Below are 15,564 nucleotides of genomic sequence, written 5' to 3' on the forward strand. Positions count from 1 at the left end.
CTCCTTGAAGAACAACATAGCTAAGAAAGGAGCTATCAAAGCTAACTTGGTCACAAATTACAGCATAGCAGGAATGACACAGGCTAAACAGAAACTCAGCCTATGGGTCATTACCAAACACTTTTCTTAATGACTTTCTTATCTCAAATATTTTTATCAGTATTATTACTAAAATAAGTTTTGGCATACAAATAGCTTACAAAGATTTTTATACTGATTTGTTTTAGCCATTAGATAATTGGAAATCTACTTATTTAAAAAGCTCCACTATTGCTGTAAAATACATTCATCAGAAAGTTGCTTCACCTAAATGGGTAAAACTAGGATTTGACTGAGGACTCTGCTTTAATAAAAAGGAGAAGAGCAAGGAAAAAAAATCTTTAGACTCTACTTTTTGTGTTATTAAAAATCCAAAATGCACAGAATTTTCACAACCATTGGTCACTTTTTACCTTCTCCATCCTTTAAGTGGCACAGATCCTATTCCAGGGTGACGGAAAGTTGCGATTGATGCAAACAGCCATGCTAGCAGTAAGAGGACTGTAATGCATATGGCACGGAGGGGTAGCAAAATAATCCCTTGGAGGACAGTCTGGAAAAAGAGATGGGAAGAATCTTAAGAAATGGTATCAAGAGAAATGACACTGATAGCTGTGTAGTTACATTTCACAGATTTCAAAATACCAGCACTGCAGCTGTGTGATTTGGTAAGGAAAGCACCAATGATTTCAGTGTTCAAGCATTTGAGTTTTTGGCTTGGATGTTGCTAGACAGATAGGGTAAAGAGACTCTGCTGGCTTTAGCTTATACTTGGACTTTGCAACATAAAACCAGCTCAAATGAGTCTGCTCAGCTGATATATATCGCCTGTACAGAGCCTTCTGTCAATAGCAGCCTGCCTAGAAGCCAACTGGGATTGTCATGATGAATAAAATGTACTCTTGCCCTTTCAAAATGACAGATCTGTGTTGAGTCACACTTGCTGCAAGTGACCCTCACTACTGCTACTTGGAGTAGTGAACACACTAAACAACTTCATTTTTCTGAGCTGGGATTTCAGCAAAATGGTTTTCAGTAAAACTGAACTTGTAGTTTAAGGCAAGGTTCAGCCTTTACTGTGCTGTTGAAGCTGCTGTAGCAGATCTTGGCTCATTGCCTCCGAAAGTTGTTTGCTCATGGTAAACACACAGCAGAAGCCTTCCGATTATCAAGACTAACTTGTTGCCTTCTGCTGAGGCGTCTTGGATATTAACCTCTGTGCTGGGACCTCCTTGATTTTTCAGAATAAATTGAGGAAGCTTAATTCCCTTTCCTCCTCACAATCAGGAAACTGTTAACCACCTTGCTTTGAGAGAGTTCTGTGACAATTGCAGACAGCCAAGATAGGCAGCAAACTCAGTACAAAACAGATCCAAGCCTGTTCACCACTTCTTCATACATGTTTGTAATACAAGTGGAGGAAAAGAGAAACATTAATGTGCCCTGGCTGCAAATAAACATCATCCCCATCCCCTCCCCCAAGGAATTTTTACCTTGCATTTTTTCAGGCACAGCTCCAGGAAACAGATGCATTGGCACAGGGCTATTAACAGGCAACTGTGGTACAGGGTAGGGCAGGAAGAAATCCTTAATTGTTTCAGGTTAGATTACTGTATCCTGAAGGCTGGCCTGTGTGGCACAACCCAGTAGTGTGCAGATTGGGCAAGCACAGGTCTGGCAGGCAGGCTTGCTGCATGAGCATGTCCAAGTCGTAGCCCAGCATTCCTGTTAAGATACTGAAAACCTCAGCTCTCCTGCCACTCACTGAGGATCAGCTCTGTGTGCATACATGTCCACACAGTGACACACACCCTAGCAGAACTATAATAGTGATTAAAAAAAAAATATTTGGGCTATGTTTCTAAAACTTCTTCAAAATTTACATGAGAGCATATCATTGGCCACAGGCTGACAGCCCCTCTAGTTTTGGGAGTATGGTAGGAGTTACCGAAGGACAGTTATGCTAATTTAACTTCTGCTTGTGAGGTTACTGTTTTCTATGCTTTACTGAAGAAAATCTGTAGCTGAATAACAGTGTTCCTCTCTCAAAATCAGCCTTTCTAGTCAGATTTTCCAGCAATGGCTACTTACTGAACAGGAAAAGCAAGGCTTTTAATAATAAGAAAGTTTTACAAAGTAATTTGCAACTTACTTCAGCTATGACATTAAGCAACGATGCATTTGAATTTATCTCCTTTCTTTGAAAAGGAACAAGTATTTATAGTATGTCTGGAATACAAGCATCTATAAGGATTATTTATCCAACTCTCTGATACACTAGACTAGTTCTAATTTTCCTTTCATCAACATGATCCTTTCCCTGCCCACCAAATCCTTTCCATCTTTACATTAAGTCCTTCTACTGTCTCCTGATAAACATTCAGGAGAAGCACTGGCCTCTGGCTATAAACCCTGTGATACATATGAGGAGTCACAGGAATTCTGGGCCTCCAGGACTCCGTTTTGTGTTATAAAAAGCATGGTGACTGGCAGTGGATACAGTGTAAATTAGGATAAGCAGATACAAGGTGTTGATGCTTATGTTCTGTAAGCACTGCCATATAACATGTTTCCAGGAGAGATCTGAACATTCAAGTATGATTATTTATTTCTTACTTATATAACTAGCTGTGGAATGGTAACCCTAACTTCATGGACAACAGGAAAAGGACTGCTCTGGATTACAGAAATGGGTTCTGTAGCTGGGCATGAGAGTTATCCCTGAAGATCTGTTGCTCCCACTCTCTTTGATGCCAGTTGCGACAAATCTGAAAATGTCAGGTAGCAAATGAAACCAGCCAAGACCCTTTGCTTGGCTTTTTTTCTTCATATACATCCTCTTGTACTATGATCTGTTGTCCCCATTCAACATTTCAGCTGCATTCAGTTATCCAGAATAGGTAGCAGAAGCATAAATCCACATTTGGACTTAACTGGGTTTTTTTCTTTATGAAGAAAGAATATGTATGCACTGACCTACAATGAACAACAAAAGATGCAACAGCAAAAGGAAAACAATCCCTTCCTCAAAACGCTAATAAATTCATTTATCTATTTTAGGCAGATGCGCAGGTGGTACCAATTTGCTGATGCAAGCTATTGGCTTTCTAGGTCACTGTGTAATGAGGCAGAATTGATTTCTGCTCCATCAGCTGCAAAGTAGGGTAAGAAAAGGACAGAAAAGAGAAAGGTCAAGGTAGGCTAGAAAAATATAGGAGAAGAACATACAGAAGAAAATATAGGTTGAAAGTTTAGTTTATTAAGTAGGAGCTGAGCCACTCCAGCCTCTGTGTACAATAATCATAAAGGTAGATATCCTGAGTCATCCAAAGAACCTTTTCCCAATTTGGAGTCACCTGCGTACTTTCAGCGACATAGCTTGAGACTGCAGTTGCTGCAGACACCTGCAGAAGTCCTTGCAGTCCAGGTTACACTTCCACTGCTGACTGACCCTAGAGCAGTACACAAGCCTATATTGTCAATGATGTTAGGAACCAGCCAAGGGGAAAAGCAAGTCTATGAGAAAGCCACAGAATTCAGTTTTAAACTTAGTTCAGCTGGTAAGTTATCCAGGAAACAGCAGAAGAGTGGGTTGGGGGCCAGAATGAAGCCCATTTCCAACTGAGCTGCTCTGACATCTGAACCTGAAAGACCACCTCCCAAAGCAGGCAAGGTCTTTTATGAGCGTCTAGAGCAGTCACAACTCTGCCAGGCACTCTAGCTGCTTACTTCCAAGCACAGGGTCAAACACAATGTTTGGCATGCTGGTTCTGCCATTACCAAAATCCACTGAGCACTTCTGATTAAAGTAGAATCTAGTAATGCCTTAACTAGTACTTGTGTTTTGTCGTTGCAGTTCAGAAGTTAGGAGGATAAGTGAGCAACCAGGATGACCAGAACTAAAATGAGAATAAATCTCAACATTGAACTACAACCAGCCTCAGTCAGAGGATAGAAACCAGAAGTATCTGAACAACTGTTTTAGAATCTTGTTTGGCAGGTGCAGATGTTCAGCACAGCACATTTGATCCTTGTTTTGCACATTCTAAAGAAAGAGAATAATCTCTTTGGCTGGTAAACTATTAGCAATACAAGGATTGGCAAAAAACTCTAAGTCTTCTTGCTCCACTTTCCAGTCTGATAAAAAGCCTCCTTTTATATGCTAAGCTGAAAGAAATGCAGACAGCTCTCCTGTCTCACTTTGAAGCTCCATTCATCAGGGGACAGCAGACCTTACATTCAAGGAGTTCACCAAGAAATGAAAAAAAACAGCTTTGGGCTCCCACAGAGGGTTTTGAAATTGTAGCTGGTTTTATCAGTGCATGTTAAAAGAAGTGTATAGAATAAGGGGAATGTAACAAACCAATTATTTAACATGCAAGAATGGCAATACCCTACACTCAATTTAAATGGAAAGAGAAGGAACACTTCCCTTTCTTGAAGGTTATAGTAATGCTCTCTGGTAAGGCTCTGATTCCCAGCTGGTCTGATGCACAGTTCTGAGCAAGAGAGAAGCAGATATTCACAGGATAAAACAGACAGCAGGAAGTATCCAACTCTTTGTGACTACAGGGGAAAAGGAATAGAAGGGAGCAACACACAATACAAAAAGGTTGTCTCTCTGCTTTAAAATTCTGTGACTGCTGCAATTTTGCTTAAGAGCTCACTAGCATCAGGCCATGACCCAGCCAGATACTTTTCCTTACAGGTGCATTGTGGTGTTATGTATGGAGTGTGTCTTGCTTTAAGACAACATGTTTTTTATCCCTTCCTCCTGAATGAAACAAAATAGGATATTATAGCTTAAAATTACAAGTTTGTGAAAATAGTCTGTGTATCCTCTAGAAAGAACAGCCTGCACAGAGAGCTGTCCATTTCTGGAACCCAAGTAAGGTTTCTTTACCTTGGGGGTTCATGCCTACAGCTCCTGATTCAGATGCACTTGAAATATGTTTCAGACTGCTAGTAAAACATGTGGGATAAAAGGATTTGAAATGGTTTTCCAGGTTTCTCACATTTCCTCCACCCAGATACCTCCAGGGCAAGCATTGTTTATAACTTGAGGAAGAGCTGTATGAAACATAAAATATTCAGTTGCACATCAGCCTTGCATATTTATAACAATCAGCAGAAATTGCTGTAAGATCACCTACATGATGATGTCCTCATTGTCCTCACTGAGATATCAGTTCATGGTTGGTTATCAGCTCAATTTTTAAAGAGACTGCTTTTAAAAATTGAAGTCCAGAAATATTATTTACTTTCTTAATTGTCAAAATACCCTGGTAAGTCTTCTGTGAATTCATTCACAAGCTGTGCTGGCAGAGGCTTCAGCTCAGAAGCCTCATTTGATTCAGCCAGTGACATCAGTCAGTAGCCCAATGGAACTGGGAATAGCTTTTTTGTTGTCCACTCTATAATATGGAACCAAGGCATTAACTCCTTGTCCCTCCACAACCCAGGCTTAAAATCAGCCTGAAGTGAGTTAAGTTTCTGAAACAGGATTACTGCAAAAAGTTATTTTCTGTTTTGGCTTATTGTATCAGGAAGAAGTTATCCTCATCTTCACTCCAGAGCTGAGCCATCTGACATGATGGACAGATGGGTAGTATTTCATTCCTGTGATTCAGACTGGGAGCAAACTGAACTGAGGCTGGATTATCTGTAATGGTTGTGCACATCTTTTCAAAAGCTTGTTGCAAACTTAGAAGTTCAAGTTTGAAGTCGGTAAGCCTGTGTGTGTGCAGAGCATGCATGCAGTTTGGGGACTCTGAAGAGGTATGGCTTCAAGAACTTCTTTTCAGAAAACAGTGACTTTTGGACACTGAATACCCTTTGCATGGTTGCTTTGACCATTTAGACAGCCTGTTCATTTTCTGCTGTCACTAGGCTAGATCCGGAAGCAAATTACGCTGCGCTTGGGAAGGAAGCATCCTTCCTACATGCTTCTTCCTCGAAAGGCCCAGAGCTGCAGATGTTTAATTGAGTGTCAGGCTGGCTGCTGTCCCTTTCCTACTCGGTTACACTGCGGCGGGCCCGGCTGCAGCCCAGCTCCTCTCAGAGCAGCGCAGTTTCGGCGGAGCAGGCGGCAGGTTTAAACCGTGTTTATTCACACGGTCGAGTTCTGCCATAGGAAAGAGGCGTTTGTAAAGCGGCCACTGACCTTCACACCGTACCAGTGACAGTCCCTGGGTTCCAAGTGGCGACAGTAACGCCGGTTTAGCCAAGCCGTCAGAATCCCAGGCCCAGCGCAGCACAGCTGGGGCTGTCAGCCCTCCCCTCCGCGCTCCCTCCCGCCCCGATAGGCATCCCAGCGCCAGGCGGCCCCGTCCCCTGTCCGACCCTGGCAAAGCAGGCAGGGCGGGCCCCGGCACCCTTTCACACGCGCGCCGCCAGTCTTACCCGAAGCTTGTCCCCGGCGCTCAGGCGGCGCGGGTGGACGAAGGGATTGGGGATGGTCGGGGGGCAGAAGGACTGCTGCCTGGGCAGCGGCAGCACCCGCGGCGCCATGCTCCTGCCGCGCTGCCACCCCGGGCGATTGCGCATGAGCTACCGCTGGGGGCCGCGGCTGCCGTGTCCGGCTCGGTCCGGCTCGCCTCAGCCAGCCCTGCCCACTGCGGGGAGCCCCGCCTCGGGGCAGGTGAGGGCGGGCCGGGTGTGCCCTGGGGACACAGCGGGCGCTGCCAGGCGGGCTCGGCAGCGTTTCCCGCCTTTCCCTCTCTCCTCGCGGCTGCTCCGCGCTGCCCAGAGCTGTGGGCGCCACCCGTACACAGTGCAACGCCGGTGGCCGAGGCGGTGTTTGCAGCCTGGTATCGCAGTTGCGTTGTGGCCAGCAGCTGAGGTGGGTTGTAGGAGAAGGACGCGTTCCCACCACTGCAGAAGGCTGGTGTGGAGATTCTAGTCTTGAGTAGCTGAAATCTAGAGACCTGCTGCAGCTTTTCTTTATGCACCGGGTTCACATTGTCCCCCCCCATACTGGGCATTGTGGAGGTCACACCTCAAATAGTGGGTTCAGTTTTGAGCCCCTCCGAGAAGTATGTTGAGGTGCTGGAGCAGGTCCTGAGAGGGGCAACAAAGCTGGTGAAGAGAGCACAGGTCTTGCAAGGAGCAGATGAGGGAATTTGGGTTGTTTAGCTGGAGAAGAGGAGGCTGAGAAGAGTTCTTATTGCTCTCTACACCTCCCTAAAAGGAGACTGAAGTGAGGTGAGGGTCTGGCTCTTCTTCTAAGTAATAGGTGATAGGACAAGAAACAGCTTCAAGTTGCATCAGCAGAGGTTTAGACTGCGTATTAGGAACACTTTCTTCGTGGAAAGGGTGGTCAAGCCCTGGAACAGGCTGCCCAGGGCAGTGGTGGAGTCCCTGTCCCTGGAGACATTTAAAGCTATGTCGATGTGGTGCTGTAGGACATGGTTTAGTGGTTACCTGGTAGTGCTGGGTTAACAGTTGAACAGTTGAACCTCTTCAAGGTTTCTTCCAATCTAAACAATTCTGTGATTCTTCTCACCTGCCTGCCCCATAAAAGAGGAGCCAGGACCTGCCCTTGCAGGGACAGCCATTACCCCAGGGCTGCTGCAGGCCAGGCACTGGGCAGCTCAGGCTGAGGAGCACTGCACACCGTTCCTCTGCACTTGCTGCTGGTCTTGTGCCTTTAAAAGGAAATTTCAGCCTGGCCTTAAACTTGCTTTAGGTTCTCATGGAAACCCACTACAGCAGTGGGGGTAAGCCTTCAGTCTCTGCACAGGAAATGCTGGTGTAATGCTACTGGCTCCTGGCCTCTTACATGACATTTGTTCACATGCTTTATTTTATGTCACATAGTTCAGTTCCCAGTTTGACGTGACTGCTTCCACAAAGGTATCATCATAATTAATAAAACTTAATTATTACTATTATTAACTACTTATTTGTGATTTGCAACTGCAGGTGCTTAAGGAGTAACCATAATGATACATTTGGTGCAAGTAAAGTCTGTCTATAATGGAAGCTTGAGCAGTACACAATTTGCCTTGTCTGGTTTCCAGGTTCTCCCTATGATTGCCAGTCCTTGCAAACAGCATTAAGGGCTGTGTACAAATCAGATCATCACAGCTGCCACAGAAAATAAGGCTGGGGAAACACCAGAGGAGAAAGATCAGTTCTGTCTCCATCACTGTAAAGGGATACTTTAACATATTTTCTTACCCCAATGTTTTTAATAAAGCTGTAATACTTTCAAAGTAGTTCCAGTATGTGCTATTCTATAAAATGTGGAGTAGGCAGAAGTATGTACTGCAGAATATCAACTATTTCAAACTTTAAAAAAAAAAAATAATCTGTCAGGAATCCCAGATGAACCAGAAGCTAAAAAACCGTTGCCCTTTTTAGCATTTCCCTAGTTAATTCTTCCGACTAGGGCTGTTTGTCTTACTTTCATAAACTACACTCACAAAGGCATTTTTTGATAGAGAAGCTGAAAACCTGCTTTGTGTGCTGCGTGTTTGACTTGCTCCCTTCTTGCATTTGATATAGGTCCGCCATCTGGTGGCCACAGGCTGGTAGTGCTACTGCCCGGAAAAGCCCAGGCAGCATCTGGTAACTGCTTGTGAGAAACCCAGGAGCGATTCCTCAAGGACTAGCCAAAGAACTTCTCCATGCAAATACTATTCTGATTTTCCTCTTTCCGTCTGTGATATTAGATGTGAACTACTCGTGCTAAAATGGGTATGAGACTAGAGATACATTCTTAATGTATTCCCATTGTCAGTTTAACTCTTTTTTTCTTTCTTTCTCCAGGTATAAAGTGGTCTGTTGTGCAGACAATGTCAGCTCCAACATCATGCAAAATTTTTGCCATGTAAGAGGAATTAGAGTGGCCCTGTGCTGTTTCAAAATCTCTACTGATAAAGGACAAATTAAATGGCTGACCTTGGTAAAAAGACTCATCTGATTCTAGAAGATAACTGAAGTAAGTATTACTTAAAAGTCTTTAGAACTAATATCTTTCTAGCATTGAATAAAAAATTACATCCATGTGAATGTTCAATGGTCTAGATAACACATTGTGTAAGTCATTAGGGCTCCATCAATCAATTTAATTCTGCTGGGAATCTAGCTCTGCACATCCCTCTGTAGAATGTATCATTTAACCATGACTTCAAACAGTAAAAGCAGATCTAGACTCTTTGTTTCACAGTGCTTGGGTACTTGTGGTCTGGAGGATGTGCTAACTAGCATGCACATATGCATGCACACACTTCTGCATGCGTGCACACACAAATGCAGACACATTTTCTCTTTGATTCTAAGACTGTTGCAGAGATATGTGTATCCTGGATGTTTTGTTTGATGTTAAATAGAACTGAAACACCCTAAAGCTAAGCTTTCTCCTGAATATTCCTAGATATTTCCTCTTACAGAAATTAATTTCCCTGCCTCTTTCCCTTCCCCTTAAATGTTAGATGTTCTGTGCTAGCGTTGCATCCCTTATACTGGTGTACAAAAGGTTCACACATGTTTGGTAAATTGCCAAATGATTCACTCCACTTGACAGTTGTTTCTAGCTGTTTTTATGAGAGGGAAGTTGCTATCCCCAGTCTCCATATTAGAATCCAGCCCGTAGGTATAGATAAAATTGTCCAGGAATATGTCTTAGGATGCTGCACCAGAGAGAGGAACCTCATGGTAAGAGTTCCCTGGAGCTGCTTTTCTGAATTCCTTTCTTGTTGCACTACTTAATGGACAGAAGGCAAGCAAAATCAGAAGGAAGATCCTAATCACTTCAGTTGGCAAGTTCCACCTGACTTGACCTCCACAAAGTGAGACACTTCTGTAAATGCTTAGCTTGGCTGTTGTTAGTCCCAGAGGAGTAAGTAGGACTTGTGTTAGATTTTGGTACTAGGCAGGCAGATAGATTGCTGAGCTAGCTCTGTTAACAAATTGGGGGGAAAACAGCATTGGTCTTGCTGATGCTGAGTGAAAATAAAGGTAGTGTTACCTCAGGGAATCCACTGGGTATGTCCCCTTGGAGAATCCTCCTGTTAAAGTTCCTCACCTGAGCTGGCTGTGGCATGGGACAACTTGACAAGAATTTCTCTTCTGTTTCTTTGGGTAAGGAAGGCTCTAGACTGATGATGGGGATCTCCAAATCCCAGTGGTCTCAAACTGGCATCCTTCCTGATTATTGAATTCACTTGAAAACAAAACAAAACAAAAAAGTAGATTTACAAGAAAAAGAGAGACTCCAGTGAATTGTGTGAGAAAGAGATATAAAATTAACTGTTTTCTTTTTCCTTTGAACTGAACCCAGGAGCCTCAGTAAAGTTTACCCTATTTAAAGCATTAATTAGGAAGCTGACTGTACATAAAGATAAAACAGAACTCTTAAAGAAGTCTCCAGGGACTCAAAAAAACCCCAGTTTTGTCTACATGAGGCAAAAGAATTTTAATTAGAATAAAGTGAATTGAAGTGAACTGATATGAGCAACAGAAAGAGAATTTATCCCACAATGTATTCAGGGAACATAATTGAATGTTCATTAGCTAAGAGTTATATACTGACTGTTAATGAGCAGAAATGAATATGTATTATTTCTTATTAAGCTGGAAATGTATGGAACTAATTGTGTTTAAATATAGTAGCTATAAAACTGTGTTTATTAAGTATCACTACTAAGAATAGGAAAGACATAGGTGAATTTGTATTCTTTACTGCAGTATTGTTTTAAATGTTTATTATGCTAAGTGGTATTAATACATTTCTTTCCCTGGAACAGTTATTATGTTGTGTTAGTAGGACTTGGTGATGCTTTCATTTGAATGAGATTTATGCTTTATTTATTATAAATTAGGGAAGGGAGCATAACCAAGATAGAAGCTTTTGGATTACTGTAAGGCAGTGTTATTCTTGCTGCTCTTAATGAGAATCCTCTGTTATTCATGATCAAATGGTACTTGGCTTCTTGATATTATGGCTTGATAATCCCAGGAGAGAGTTCTGCTAAAGTTTCTTTGTTGGAGAGGTACAGGAGAAAGCCATTTTGTTATTAGATGTGGCACTGGAAGAACAGAATGAACACAATATTAACATGGTGGATGTGTTCTGTATGCATCCAGGAAGGACCTGTGCCTGCCTGGGAAACCCTACAGTTACTTGGTGATCTGAGCTTTGGTACAGCAAAGGGCTTCAAAGATGATTAGGAACTAGAACATCTGTCTTATGAAGAAAGGCTGAGGGACTTGGGGGTTTGTAGCCTACAGAGGAAAAGACTAAAGGGGATCTTATCAATGCTCATAAATACATAAATATTTAAAGGGTGGGTGTCAGGAGGATGGGGCCAGTCTTCTTTTCCAGTGTTGCCTAGCAGTAGGACAAGACACAATGGGCTCAAACTTGAACATAGGAAGTTCCATCTAAGCATGAGGAGGAACTTCACAATGATGAAGGTGGTGGAATGCTGGAACAGACTGCCCAGAGAGCTGGTAGAGTCTCCATCTCTGGAGTAATTAAAAATTGGCCTGGACACTGTCCTGTGCAGCCTTTTTTAAATGAACCTGCTCTGGCTGGGGGCAGGGGTGGATTGGACTAGATGATCTTCAGAGGTCCCTTCCAACCCTCTGATTCTGTAATTCTAAGAGGAAGCTGGTAGCGGACAGTGGACACTTCATCATGAGGGGCTATAGAGAAGCCTGTGGGAGTAAGAAATCACAGAACTGTTTAGATGGGAAGGATTCTTTTAAGAAAACTTATCCCAGCCCCTGCCAAGTCGGTGGGGGCTGCATGAAGATGGGCAGAACAGAGGCAAGGGATGATGTAGCTGGCTGGACACTTGGGGCAAGGTGTGAAATGGTGTCCAATAGCTGGACACCATTGCTTTCTCTCATCTTTGGAGTTTTGTGAGATGAGGGATGCTGTCTTTGAACATTTTATAGCTTTTACCATGATTGCAGTGGTCTCATGGGAAGGGAGAGGGACAGTAGAGGAAGAAGGAAAAGGAACAGAGCCACAATACTCTAAGCAGGAAAGAAAATTGCCAAGGAGGAAAATCCTTAAAAACAATTCAGTAGAGGTCCGACAGCTTTCCAGTGCTGAGTTAACCTGTTGTCTTCTAGAGCAGCTGTGGAGTTCTGGACCAAGGCACACCTAGTCTGGACTCTGGGAACATCAGTGGGGTCTGCAAACAAAGCTGGACTTAGACACATGAGTATTCATTACAGCTGAAAGGTCACGTCTTCTCCTGCATGGCAAAAATAGATGTTTTCAGCCTTGCGCTTCCTTTAAAGTAGAAGGATGTTTAGGACTCCAGACGGGGAGAGTTAGCACACCTTTGAGCTAATCTGTGCCATTTGACCTCAGTGCTCTAGGCAGGGATTGTGGGAAAATAGATTGCTGCCTTTCTGATTAAATGGAAGAGAATTCCTTGTTTGGTCTGATTTGCATTTGTGTTATTTTAGTTATTCTAATGCAGTAATTCTCTTTTTCTGAAAAAAATCGTATAGATTATTGCAGTAACCAATGGTTCTACATTTAGTAATCCAAAATTATTTGTATTCATTTTACAGATATGTTTTTACTACAGGATTATGTAGTAGTAACAGCAGCAACTTCACGTTCCATTTTCCAAAAGATTGCAACCTTTTTTCCTGTTCACAAGAGGGCGATAAATCCCCAGCCATCTTTATCCAGCGCCTCTATTAAGTCATTAGTATGTTACTGAAAAATGCCATCAAAAGCATCTTGCTGTCAGATAATTTATATATATACACACACACACACACAGACCTGTACAAAATATTGAGATTAATTTTATTTGATGGGAAGTGTAGGCTAGGTTCTGTTCATTTCATGCTACTGCAGGTCCTATTGTCAGTAGAAACTAAATGTGGAAAAGTTGTAATATTTTCCCCACTACAAGTGCAATTGTTTTCTTTGTGGTAGGCTTCTAAATATTAAATTTAGGTGAATGTCAAGTGTCTCAAATAATGCAATTTTCACCACACTCTTCAGGAGAATTTTGCATAGCCTAAAGATTGTTGTTGGTGTTTATTTCTTCCTCATAGTGTTTCTTTGGTAATCAGAATTTTCCATTTCTTAACTTTAATCCTTTGCTTCTATTAAAGTATCTCTTGAACTTCCCCTTTAAATGCAATGTTATTGCCTCTAAATACGAGGACCACAACTTCCAAGTCCTTTTGTCCTGATCATATCAGTATAGGAAGCTGCCAGTAGCACTGTGATTCCTCTATTTGCATAGATGATTTTATAATTACACTACTGCATTTAAAAATATTTAGGTTTATTCAATTTCACATCCATTGTCTTTCTTAAGTAGTTTCTGTTTTATATAGTGTAGTAAGAATAATTTCAGGAGTTTGACATGGAAAAAGGTATAAGAGAAAGAAGAAACAACTGATTTAGTATACTAAATTATTTTATGTCTCTGTTGATATTTCTCAAGTTCATTCCAGTTTCTGTGTTTGAAGGAGAGGGATTCTTTCTAGCTCTGAAGTTTGATGACCCAGCCCATGCAATTTTTAAGCTGTCAGTGTTAGAACAAATTCTTAATAATTTAGGGTAAGGTGTGGCCTCTGAGGAATGTTTTCAGTCTGTGTCTTAATATGAAAAATAAATGAATGCCCAAAGTCTCAGCAACGCGCTGAGGCATTTGTTCAAGGGGTTAGTACAGTGTCCATCTGAGTTTAAGAACTTCAAATGATGCCACTTCCAATATATCCCTTAAATAATACTAAAAGTCCATGACCTTTAAGGCTCTTTCTACAATCTGAATGGAGTTCTGGGGCTGTCTCAAATAGCTGAGAGAAAATCGCCTTTGTATTGTCTTTCAAGAATGGCTGCAGACATTCAGTCCTGCCTGGCCCCTTGCCCAGCCTTCAATTACCCCAGGCCAATGGTAGGAGAGAGCTGCCAGGAAGCAGGGCTACCCTTGCCTTATTTATTTTGATATGATCTTGCCGTTAACAGCCTTCACAATTCACCTCCACCTCTCCTCACCAGTGTTTTCTGCAGAGGCTGCACCAGTGCCGGGGCAGATTTTTCCCTAAGAGTAGCACCGATTCTCCTGTGCTACTGTTAACTCTAATATGAACAGGGCAACAGGCAGAGCTGGGGGAGATGCAGATTGGATCTTTTTGAAGAAAAGCTTTCGCTTGCTTACTGTACTGAAGTGAAATTGAGTATGCCCTATTCCCTCCCTAGTCACCAGACAAGGTCTATAGCCTTTTAGCCAGACAAGGTCTGTGGCTTTTTAACTTTTTTCTCAACCCTAAAGCCAAATGGTTTTAGTGGGTGTCCTGCCATAGTCAGTAATTCCTAGGTTAGGAGCTGTACTTTAAATACAAGCTTCTTCACAGAGGTTCTCTTGCTACAGTCAGACATTTGTCTATTTTAAGACCAAAATTATATAACAAACCCATGTGACTGTGTCTGGTTTACCATCAGCTTTCCTCTGGACAGCAGCAGAGTTCTGTGTGCTTCACTAAGGTCTCCTAACTTCTTTGGAAAATGCAGCTCCAGTTCTGCTCTGCATCCCAAGGGTATGAAAGTCTTAATTGGGCAAATTCAATTGTAAATATAATAGGCCTCATGGTAATGTATAACTCATGTGTTTCCAGCTAAGGCAAACAAACCCTTCTTACCACAAATATGTACCCTCCAGAACTCCATCCATATGTCAGAAAGATATTTGAGTCATATTTTTGTCATAGTATTTAAAGTTTTGAGTACACCACAATAGTAGGAGAGCAAGTATGCAGACAGGCCAGTTCTTTTTATGTTTGCAAGAAATGAAAAGGAGTTGGGAGCAAAAACACAAGAGCAAGTGAGGCTCTTCCAACCAATTCACTGTGACTCAGCTTACATGTCTCAGGAAAGACATTGGTAACTATAATTAAGGGGGAAAGGAATGCATGCAGTAAACCCTTTTTGTCTAGCAACTGTAGGAAGATGTCCTCTAACTTTGAGTGATTTTTGTGGAATCTACATCCTGCAGTGGTTAGGATGAAAAAATCATCAAGACCTTGCTTTAGCAGTGGAAAGCTGAAGTGGTTACACTCACTGAACAAAAATAGTGGGAAGGCAACAACACAGCATGGGTTGTGTTGAACCACAAAGTCTTGTGTGTTGATGTAAGTGTGGGCACACCTTGAATGCTGTGTTCAGTTTTGGGGCCCTTACCACAAGAAGGACCTTGAGGTTGCTTGGAGCATATCTAGCAAAGTGCAATGAAGCTGCTGAAGGGTCTGGAGAACAGGTCTTCCAAGGAGTGAATGAAGGAGCTGAGGTTGTTTAGTCTGGAGAAAAGGAGGCAGAGGGGAGACTTTCTCACTCTCTACAACTACTTGAAAGGAGGTTGCAGCGAGGTGGATGTTGGTCTCTTCTCCCTAGTAACAATTGATACGATGAGAGGAAATGGCTGCAAGTTGCACCAGGGAAGGGTTATATTGGACATTAAAAGAAGCTTCTTCACTGAAAAGGTTCTCAAACACTGGAATAAGCTCCCCAGGGAGGTGGTTGAATCTCCAGGCTGGAGG

General features: G+C 42.4%; 1 protein-coding gene across 1 annotated transcript in view; it reads right to left on the bottom strand.

The window, feature by feature from the left end:
* Positions 1 to 6,607, bottom strand: part of LPCAT2 (lysophosphatidylcholine acyltransferase 2) — a 32,880-nt gene extending 26,273 nt beyond the window's left edge. The window contains exons 1-2 of the mRNA XM_068150498.1: positions 6,442 to 6,607; positions 453 to 592 (exon numbers count right to left, since the gene is read on the bottom strand). Coding sequence (XP_068006599.1) covers positions 453 to 592; positions 6,442 to 6,585 — 284 coding nt within the window. The 5' untranslated portion in view covers positions 6,586 to 6,607. The remainder of the gene's footprint in view (positions 1 to 452; positions 593 to 6,441) is intronic.
* Between the last annotated feature and the right edge of the window lie 8,957 nt (positions 6,608 to 15,564).

This window comes from Melanerpes formicivorus, unplaced genomic scaffold, assembly GCF_026170545.1.
Source record: "Melanerpes formicivorus ecotype bairdi unplaced genomic scaffold, bMelFor1.0.p_v2 SCAF_20, whole genome shotgun sequence".
Taxonomy (NCBI): Eukaryota; Metazoa; Chordata; class Aves; order Piciformes; family Picidae; genus Melanerpes; species Melanerpes formicivorus.